Below are 11,304 nucleotides of genomic sequence, written 5' to 3' on the forward strand. Positions count from 1 at the left end.
GTATGGTCCCCCATCCAGTTCTGTTTAAGATGGACTTCACATCATGCCTTATTTGTATCTTGCTTTATATCTGTCTTCTAAGGATTTGAGTAATTCTAGCACATCTTCTGTGTTCCCAAGTAATTCACCACACAAGGCAAACAGAAACAGAACTGCGAAAAGAGCAAATATAGTTTAACTTGGATTTTCCTTGCATCTGTCCCCATGCTACTTTAATACTTCTGAGGTTAGTTCATGAGCCCTAGGCTGACGTTCATCAGCCGAATATCCAACCATGTTTAGCGTGGGAGGAGAGGCAATGGGGGGACCTTTTGCAATATTCAGTATTCAATGTCAACACCAAGAAAACATTCTCCTCTTCATATGTGAAAAATATAAATTACATTGTTCACTTAGTAAAAATGCATTCAAATTTCTAAGGTTCCTCCCACCCCCACCTCAGCCTACCTCCTTACCATCAGTTTAACTGGATATCCTTCAGGCTAGCTTTGAGCACTATTTTTAACGAGGGCTATAAGCTCTTGGCACACACTGAGTGCATCTTTATTTTTCTGTCATCGTCCCTAAGCACATTGTCTGGCCGCTAGGCATCAATCTGTAAATGTTGTGGAATGAAAAGGAAAAAGCTACACCCTGTTCCCAAAAGGATAGATCATTTTTTATAAGTAATATAATTGCTTTCTCCGCTGACAGTTTACAATTCCAGAACAAAACTATGCTATGACATCCTGACATGGTACTTGAGAATATGAAAAAAGTATCGCATTTTCATGTCCTAAATTTCTTTTTCCGTGATAAGCTTCTCTCTGGAAATATATTGTTTATGATCTAATGTTTACATGATTGTAAAAAAAAATTATCGATTCAAAGATAAATATTAATTTTAATGTTAATTTTAAGGCTGGTAGAAATCTTTAAGATCCATGTAAAAATATTGCAAAAGAGGGATTTTAGTAATAAGGACAATTTGCCCAGTTTTTCCAGTTAATTTAGTTATACTTTAGATATTATTCTTGTCAGTTCCATAATAACAATGCACCCAGAATCACAATAAATGTTCACTTACAGTACAAAGCCAAGGAAATATTAGGGTGTTCTAGATTCTACTGGACTTAGAAAGCATAAGAGATTGATATAAGTATTTTTAAATGAATAAAGTAAGACAAGCAAAATACTTAGGGGTTCCACATTCCAACGTATCACCAACATTCAACTCAAACAATGTTTTTTTGCCACCTGCAATGACTGCAAAAGGAGAAATCAGCATTCCTGAAGAATGTGAGAGAATAATAATAAAAGTTAAGGCATTGCAACCTAGTCAGGTTGCAAGACCGGCAGTGGTTCATTAATAAGTAGCTTCCATTCTGTTAGGACAGCTCCAGTGCAAAGCAGCATCCTAACCCTGGGGAGTCCTGCCGCAGGCATTAAGAAAAGGGAATGAAGATTTCTTTTCCAAATTAAGTTGTCAAGGAGCTCATTTACACTACACAGCGCGTGTACGTGGGCGAGCTGATGAAGATGATGATTTATGATGCTACAGCCGCTTAAGTGATTCCACTGATGGAAATCCACAGCAAAATCCACTTAGGAAGATAAAACAGAGCTCCTATTATCTGTAGGAGGTAAAACCACGTGGCTTTTGCCCTTACAAATTTCAAGTTACCCTACTGGGTCTGGGAATGGAAGGAAAGCTCATTTGCTAGGAATTCATGTTTTGGTTTAACATTATTATAAAGATTTACACACAAGCCACTTTTTTAAAAGTTTATATTCGCTGGATCTACTTTAAAGGAATTTTGACAAGGCCTTTCTTTTTTCTCTTTTTGAGGAGGTGGGTGAGGACTGGATCTGACTAATCACATCATGGATAGCTACGTTACATATCGACATTTAAAATATCTACATGTGAATGAATTGTAGCCCTCTGTCTGCAAGGGCAATAAATATACATTTCTGTGAAATCTATCTGCACAAACTGTATTTTAAAAAGCTAAGCAAATACATAAACAGACTTGACTAATGAACATGGCCATCATCAATTAACTTCTTCACAGTGTATCATAAAAAAAAGATTCAGAGCACAAAATACGTAAAATGATAAAACCAAAATGTAAATTGTATTTTAACTTACTTCAGTGTATTTGGTGTGCTTGCCCCTTAAATGTCAAGAAAATTAATTTCAAGAATCTCATGGGAATTTATAGGCTCTGATCTAAATTTTAAAATGCTTATAAGATTCATCTTAGTGGCAAAGTGCCAACTTTAGAAATAGAGTCTCATTGACAAGTAAATTCCTACATAAGCAAGGCAAAAGGGCAAAAATTCATTGTAGTTTTATGATAAATCTAGTTTTACATTTTTTACAAGTGTTTAGACAGAGTGTGCCGTAAACTCTTTAGGGTGATTCAATGTAATCTGGTTCTATGCGTGCCACCATTTATTTATACCATCTTAAATATAATGTAACAGAGCCATTCATTCATGTGCATCTATGCATTAGATTATTACATAGTTCCTATGCTGTAGAAATATAAACATTAACTATTTATCTTCAGCAACATCATCCTACTGCAATATTTATTTCTTCATAAAATATTGCAAAAATTATGGGGACATAAATTGACAGAACATTCCTTGCTCCTTTTGCTATACAGGAGGCACGCTGGAGCAACCCATGCTTTTGTTTTGCTTATATAAAGTGATTCATCAAATTTTGCTCTAAAGTATTTCTAGATTCCAGGAGAATGTGGCCAACCTATATATTTTATTTTATATCACTATGATAAAAATCAGGTGTTTATGTTCATGTATTTACAGGCAAACACTATACATGTAACAGTTACTACGTATGTGACAATATCAATTTTCTTGCTAAGATATCAAGGAAATATTACAAATAAAATTAAGGATTCAGCAAAGGTTTTTTTGTGTGTGTGAGAGGAAGATCAGCCCTGAGCTAACATTTGATGCCAGTCCTCCTCTTTCTTGCTGAGGAAGATTGGCCCTGGGCTAACATCCATGCCCATCTTCCTCTACTTTATATGTGACGCCGCCACAGCATGGCTTGACAAGCGGTGCATCGGTGCGCGCCCGGGGTTCCGAAACTGCGAACCCGTGGCCGCCGACGTGGAGCGCGAGCACTTAACCAGTGCCTCCGGGCTGGCCCCAGCAAAGGTTTTGGTTTGCTTTGTGTATCTTTTCTAACTCTTCTGATGCTTGATATAACTAGATCCAGCTAAAAAAAAAAAAATTTCCAAACAAGTAAATCTATGTAATCTTCACAAGATTCCATGAGTTTTCATGCCAATATTCAATAGGCTTTTATCACCTGTGCTCTGAGAAGCCATAGTAAGCATTAACTTTAAAAATGTAAATAATTTCATTGTCATGAATACATAAATCAAAAATATTAGGATGCAAAAACGGCTCAGGAATTACAGATGGTAAACACAGTTTCTCAGGACCTAGAGTTCAAACCTAAGGGTTATGTTTCAAACTAGAATATAGTTTAAGTTAAAAAATATTATTGTTTTAAAAGCATTTACAGTTTAGCAGGATTAACTTTTATCAGCTAGAACAACTTACTATTGTAATGCCATAATATTGGTACCTCATTTTTTTCCTTGTGTTGAAAATGTTACAGTCGTATATTTTTATAAAAGGTTGATATTACATCCTGGAATAGAGAGGTGGGCTTCAGCCACATAGGATAATCAAATAACATAATGGAGAATTGAGTTAGTGTGAAAATGTATAGATTTTGATATGTTCATAGTATCATCATTCTTAAAAATAGTAATACAATTTTAATACACTATTTGAGAATATGGAAATTTACTGTTACATAAAAATATCCTCCTGTTGGATGTTCATTTGAAATATTTTTCATAATTGAATTTTGAAAAATTTGATTTTCCAGAAACACCCTCCCTACCATATAATATAATGCCTCTTGTTATCATGGTGCTCACAGTTGTGACACGTCTTTGTGACCCTCATAGTAGCCTTGCGAATTGGGCAGAAGGTGAAGGGGCTATTGTCCTCACTCTAAAGATGGGGAAAGTGAGGCTCAAGGATAGGGTTGCTCAAATAGGGCTGCAAATACTATAGATGTCTCTTTTTTTCCCAATTAAAGGAAATATATATTTCAAATTTTGATTTGACCTATATATTTTTGTAGACCATACACAGGAGCTTCATCTCCCTCGAAGATCCTTAGCCAAACAGAACCTTGGCAGATGCAGCCATGGGTGATAAACAACTTCAGAAACACTAATGCCATGGCTTCTTTCTAATGCAGTCTTTGGCATCCATCTCAAAAAAAAAAAGATAGCAGTGGAATAAACAGGATGAAGCTTTTTTCCTAACATAAAATAAACTCCTGAAGTACACTTATTTTCAGATTGGTCAACTTAATAACTTATTTATTAGACAGTATAACCAAATGACAACCTGTATGTAGTAAAGTTTTAAATACAAATATGAGTATTACATATTAGTAAGCAATAAAAATAACAAGTACTCATATATATTACAATCTCTGAAGTACTATATTGTCCCCTAATGAGGTTTGCTGTTTTAAACTGAACAGAAGGCTAAGGAAATGAGTGAAAGAGGACTAAGTAACTAGGAGCAATAAAACACAGAGAAAAAATATTAGCAGGCATCCTTCTGAGTACATTATCTGCATTAATAACCAATGCTCTTGATACAAGTGTGTCTCCTAACCACAGAGCCAAAACACCCCACATGCTTTTCAGTTGATGTTTCTTGATTTTTTTTCCCCTCACAAAATGTAACATCATTTTAATTCAAATTAAATTCTGCATCCTATTATGCCCTCACCTAAAGCCAGTAAAACTTGGACCCCTATTCAGACTACACTTTTTTATTTATATAATCCCCACTGCATTTCTTATTTGAAAATGGAACCCAGTGCTTCCCCCTCCTCATACACATCTCATAAACAACTGATGCTATCTTCAGATGTCAGTTTCTTCTATATGCGCGTTCTCCAATTGAAATACTGGATCCGAACTGGTACCACATCAATGATTATGTGTGATAAAAGCAGACTGCCTATCCACAAAGCCTTTTTAATACTGTCTTTTTCACATAACATCTCCCCCAAAATCTTACCGTGTGAAAAATATGTATGTATAAACTGAGATGTATATAAATGTGCAATTTCCATCTAGCCGCACAGCCAGATCTGTATGTGGGGGTGTGCGTTTTTTAAACAGGCTGAGTATGAATTTCCTTTCCCCAAGTCCTTGATGCTCGGCCTTTACTTACACACATTTTGAGAGTTGGAAGATGATGGGGAGAGAGAAGAGCAAGCCAGACATCAAACCCATTTATTCTGAATCTTAAATTATGACTTTTTATCATCAATATTTTGGTTACATTGTTACACAAAGGACAAATTAACATCCAGTTTGAGGTCTCTTCTTTGATTGCTTTGGGATTAGTGACATTTCCTTGGCGTTCAAATCCTGCACCCATCAGCTCTCAGCTGCGTTTTAATAATGTTGTTGTACAAGGTGCCAAAACAAGGATTAGTGAAACTGATCCTGGGTTGCCTCTGCCAATACCTTCCACCACGTGACGTCCAGGTGTCTTCCCCCAGGTGCTTGCAGGGCTGTGTCAGTCAACACACCTCTTTCACTTGGCAGATCAGAAGAGGATGCTAAGGGAGAGTAGCTGGTCCTGCTGCCTTTGAAGCACCTGATCCTGGTGTGCTCACACAGAGGTGGATCCAAATAAATGAAAACATGCTGCTCGGAAGACCCAGGTGGACTCGCACAGAAACCACGTCTTTAGGAGACTTGGTCTTACAGCTTCTGTTCTTGTCTTACATGATTCATGCCCCCCAGGAACACCAGGTTCTTAAAGTATTCCAGAGCGTAAATTAAAAAAGAAAAAACAAATCCAAGTTGTTAGTTCTAAAGGTGTATCTGAGAGAATCTCTTTGAAAGAATAAGCAGAATTGTCCATTTGTCACTTTTACTTTGATATACAGGTAACTTTTGTTTGGTTTGGTCTCATCCAGAACAAAATACACAGGTATTTTTTGTTTTGTTTTGTTTGGTCTCACCCAGGAATTCAACATACATTTTCTCTCCCCCATCCCAGCGTGAAAAATAAAAGTAGGAGTTGGGAGAGCTGAGTGTGGAAAGAAAAGTCAAGCTTTTTGAGAAAAAACCACACACACAAACAATACAAAACAAAAGCGGCAGTCTAATCGTGCAAAATTTGCTTCTCTGGATAAAGCACTTCTTGACAGGTTCACAATGTCCCCTTCCCCCTCCCAAGTCCTCCCATCCACCGGGGGGAAAAATACAGAATGAAAGTGAAGCCATTCTTTCTCTTAAGGCTGAACAGACACACAGAGAACACATTTCAAGGACTGTCCGGTGGGTGATTTGCAGGGTTCTTGCTCTGAGCCCTGATCGCAACCTGCAATCCATCCTGGGGTCAGTGACACTCCTCGCATGGGGCAGCAAAACAACGTACAAACAAAAGAAGAAAAGTCAGTGGTCCCAACAAGAAAATCCGATATTGACTTTACAATCACAGGAACAAATTGCTCAAATCATAATATCATTTCTCCTTAAGACCTTGTCGTCTAAAACTAATTAGAGGCCAGGTTCCCGAGGAATAGTCAATATTCAAAGAAAATACCGGAGATTTGGAAGGAAACCATTCTTCTACCTCAACAGTCTGACGGAGGCTGGAAACAAGTTGTCCTATTGTGGCAAGTTCAGGATGTTAGGAAGGGTGGGTTCATGGGTCCAGATGGCAACTTCCCACCATCCGGGGGTCTCTGCGTTTATAGAGGAAAAACCAAGAAGCCCGAGAACGTGGAGTACTTCCAGCCCCCCATGAGGTTGCCCCTTTCCAGCTTGAGGTGCACTTTGTCCTCTCGTTCCATCAGCAGCAGGACGCCATTGCTGGCAGCTTCCCTGGTAACGTCCTGGTCTCCTGCAAACGCTGAGATCACCGGGTAGCCGTTCTGCATTAAACTGACCTGCGAGGCAGAGGGTAGAGCTCAGCAGACCATGAAAGACCCCACTTCCACGCTTCCACACACTTGTTCTCTTCTGCCCCCACACCCCCACCCTCTCCACGGAGCCCACACCAGGGGCCTGACCCAGGGACTCAGCTGGTTTCGAGCCCCAGGCCCCTGGTCAGCTCTGCTCCCTGGTTCGCCCAGACTCACAGGGCCTGCAGCAATGGGGGACCATTAACCCAAAGCTAAAAGGGTCCAGACAGTTTTCAAAGCGACCCACCTGGATGGTTTGCCTGTTGTACACTTTGACCACGTGGAAACTGAAGCTATAAATCCCTTTTCTCGGTGCTACGAATATACTGGAGGCAAGGTCGAAATGGTTGCCAATATTTACTAATACCTGAAAAAGAAGAGGGAATGCGGCACAGACCTAGCAAGACCCTCCTCAGCATATGGTCTAACCAGACTCCCATCACCACTGACACCAGCTTCTCCGTGAGCCGCAGAGCAGCAGGCAGCGCCACCCCAGTGAGCCAAGGCTGCCCCAGGGAGGAGGCAGTGCTGCAGTTAAAACATCCTACAGCAAGAATTGATTTCAAAAGTATTCTCATGGATTGTAATTCATAAAGATTTTTTAAAGTATATTTTATTCATGCATTGAAAAAGTGGATGTAAATTTTGTGTGTTGGGGGCAGGGCAGAGAGAGAAAAGAATGGAAAGAATGGAAGACAATTAGGTCAGTAAACAAACTGTTAATTGAGTCTTTTCAGAGGTTTTCGGGGTTTGGAGGACTTCAGCATGAAGACTGCCATATTAATTGGGTAGATAAAGGATAGGGTTGTAATTAGTATTTGGGTGGTGGACACGATGTAATCTATGCAGAACTAGAAGTGTAATGATGTACACCTGAAATTTATACAATGTTATAAACCAAGGTTACTGCAATAAACAAAAAATTAAAAAAAGAAAAAAAGGATAGGGAGTAAGGGGCCAATTAACTGAGATAACTTCCGTCAGATCAAGCGTGGGACCTAACTTTGCGTGCTCCACGAGAGAACGGACTGTGCGAGATTTTTGTCTCCATGTTTCCCCAGCCTCCCCCCACCCCAGCACACTCCTGGCAGCACACAGTAGATGCTCAATAATGGCTGCTGAGTGAAAGACCGTGCTTGATAAACACTGGCTGCGCCCGTTTCCCCTCACTTTTCTCTGAGCAACGTGTCTGCTCCCTTAGCTGAGCTATGACGTCATGCAAATAAGCTTGAATCAATAACGAGCGAGTCAGAACAGCAGTTTGGACACCCTTAGCTCAAACTACGGGAATTCCACAACATGCAAGAAGAACAACAAAATTAGCCACGGGATACGAGATCACATGACCCTGCAGGTCTGTTCTCAAATAAAAGGGGGATAAAAACGTTACAATGTCATAAGCAGAACTTGAAGAGTGGAGGGTCCCCCATTATGACCCAATTCGCTTTCAGATGTTCAAGACAGAGTGTGGCCACTGTGTCTGGATTCTGCCCCCGGTCCGACTCACACACAAATGCACAACTCAATTAAAATAATAAAATGGCCTGCCTGGTGTTCTCAGCTTTTAAAACAAACAGCCAGCAACAACAACGAAACCCTAGATTAGAGATCCTGTCATCTGTTCAGAAAGAAAATTTTCAACCGAATTCCTTTTGCTGTTATTTCTCACATACTCATCCAAGATGAATAACATGCAATTCCCAAAGCAATGTGTGGTGCTGCCAATGACAACTGCTGTCGGGATTTGGGGAATAAGCCTGCACCAGCTTCTTCAAGGGAGCTCCGAGCGCCACTTCAGCCCCCTGACTGCAGGGCGCACACAGACACTCAGGGCTCTACTGGGAAAGACCAGGCATCAGGATGCCTGTTCTCAGTCTCTCCAAGGTTCTGCTCTCAGTCCGCCTTACAAGGCTTTAAACAGGGATGGAGGATTCTCCAGTCAAGCCCGTGGAGCTGCTTCTTCCAACTCAAATACCTCAACTCTTGCATCTCAATTTTAAATTCAGGAAACCGGTAAATTCAGGGCCCTGCTGTAGACAAACACACAACCAGCCTCAGGAAAGCGAGTCTCGGTTACTCCCTAACAGGGGAACCAGGGAAACCTCATTTAACCTGCTCTGCCATGGTTGGTTCATCTATAAAATTAGAATCTTACTACCCTTATCCTGCCTGACGTCACAGAGTTTTCTTGACACCCGAATGAAATGATGGATGTAAAGATGCTGTGAAAACTATTTGTAGGACATTAGAAAGTGAATAATAATAATAATACATACAGAAGAACTTATTCATAGAGTAAATAGTTACCAAATACCTATTTCATTGTTGTCTGCTTTATCTGGACATAATTAAATACTTTCATGTCTTGTAAAAAAAAAAAAACATTAGAAAGAGACTCCCCCCAAAGGACCACAAACATCAAATATATAATTCTTGACAAGGATTAAAATAAATGAATACACTGGCCTAAAAAGAGGCAACGGTGTGTGTAGGTTTGTCATTACTTAGGTGCGAGACCAGGTTAACAGAGAGAAGAGAAGTCAGTTAAGTGTGTCCAGTGGGCCCAGGACTCCATTCTGTGGGAAGCATTTTGGCAAAGGAAGGGACTGATGAGTTAAAGTTTGGAAACCACTATAATGTTTTCAATTTGTTTCTGAAAAACAGAAACCCAGGTTGGGGGGGAAGACACAAGAGGAAGGTCGACCTCTAATCCTGAGCAGCAAGAACCCAGAGGGATTGCCAAGGCCTGATCATATCGCTGACCCTTCTGCTTTGAACCAAGTGGGAGAAGTGAAGTGGCTTAGGGCAACATAAGGCGTTGATCTTTATTTTGTTTTTGTTTTTTTTTATTTATATAACCACACTACATACTATAGTGATATACTGTATATATTGTATTGGTATATTATGTTGTACATACTGTATTTACTATATATTGCACTTACATAGCCACACTATTTTGTTTTGTCTTTATATAACCATCCCTGCTATTTCTCCCACACTCTTCCCCACTTATTCTTTTTGAGGATAAACATCCTCTCCCCAGTCCATTCCAAAATAAGCAAGAGGTGCATATTTTCTGAGCGTTGGCTGAGACCTTAGGAAAAGCCCCTTCTTGAGCATGGAGAGTTTTAAACGCACTCGGTCCCTAAGTTGGCCACCTGGGTGACTGACGCTTGTCCACCACAAATAACAGCCCCCAGCCCAGCGAAAAGTAAAACCTGCAGTTTCCTTTTGGAAAATATATTTCAGATCTCAGCATTACGGGATTCTCAGTCATCCAAGTGCCAACTGAGCTGATAGCTATAAAAAAAGCTACAATGTGGAAAAGGGAAATGCGAAGGAGGGCTTACTAAAAAAGGAAAAGGGAGAAGGGTAGGGCAGGGCAGAGAGGAGGAGGGAGCCTGGAACTCCCTGTCCACGAAGCCGAAGCCGGGAACCCCAGCCCGCGCGCCCAGGCCCCCGCCCTCTGCACCCGGGCGGGAGGCGAGGTGGCAGGCCGGCCGGCTGACCTGGTCGAAGTAGATGGTCATGGTGCGGTTGCTCATCTCGGACGGCTCGTGGTTGGTGCTCCGCGTGGCGGAGAAGGCCACCTTGGCGCTGCCGGAGCGCACAGAGATGCCCAGGGAGGAGGTGACGGCGCCGTCCGCCGACGGGCTCGAGTCGCACACCACCAGGCACTTGCCCTCCAGCACAATGGGCTCCGTGTCGTTCTGCGCCCGCACCGGGCAGCCGGCGGGCAGCAGCAGCAGCAGCAGGGCCAGCGCCGCCCCCAGACAGGAGCCGCAGCCGGCCGGCTCGCGCAGCGCCCCCCGGCGCCCGGGCATGGTCAGCGGCGGCCCGCGGGGGCCCCGGCCGGGCGCCGGCATCCGGGCTAGGGGGGCGGCGCGCGGGGGCGCAGGCCGGCAGGAGCAGGAGGAGCGCAGGAGGGCGCACAGGAACGCGCCGGGCCAGGGGTTGCCTCCTCTGGCCTCGGTCCCCTGTTCTGATGGTCAAGGCCAGGGTCGTCCTCAGAAGGAAGGCGCCAGCGGACCTGTCAGGGCAAAGAACCCAAACCCTTAGACTGGGAGGCGAAGCCGGGGGGGGGGGAGGGGCCTGGGGAGCAGGTGCCTGCAGCACTCGGGCCCCCTCCCTGGAGGCCACTCTCTGGGTCCCGCGTACGGCCACCCCCCTCCCCGATTGGCACAAGTCCGGAGAAAGGCCCGGGCGCACTGGACAGGCATCCCTGAAGGCTCCCGGGCGGCGCGCGCCGGGGTGCG

General features: G+C 42.6%; 1 protein-coding gene across 1 annotated transcript; it reads right to left on the reverse strand.

Moving 5' to 3' along the window:
* Window positions 1-5,343: 5,343 nt before the first annotated feature.
* CBLN2 (cerebellin 2 precursor) lies at window positions 5,344-11,028 on the reverse strand. The gene is made up of 3 exons (XM_004422676.3): window positions 10,558-11,028; window positions 7,293-7,412; window positions 5,344-7,030 (listed from the first exon to the last, which is right to left on the reverse strand). Exons 1-3 carry the CDS (start codon window positions 10,912-10,914, stop codon window positions 6,833-6,835), a joined length of 675 nt encoding a protein of 224 aa, XP_004422733.2. The 5' UTR covers window positions 10,915-11,028; the 3' UTR covers window positions 5,344-6,832.
* Between the last annotated feature and the right edge of the window lie 276 nt (window positions 11,029-11,304).

This window comes from Ceratotherium simum, chromosome 14, assembly GCF_057802395.1.
Source record: "Ceratotherium simum simum isolate JZ-2026a chromosome 14, ASM5780239v1, whole genome shotgun sequence".
In the NCBI taxonomy this organism is placed as follows: domain Eukaryota; kingdom Metazoa; phylum Chordata; class Mammalia; order Perissodactyla; family Rhinocerotidae; genus Ceratotherium; species Ceratotherium simum.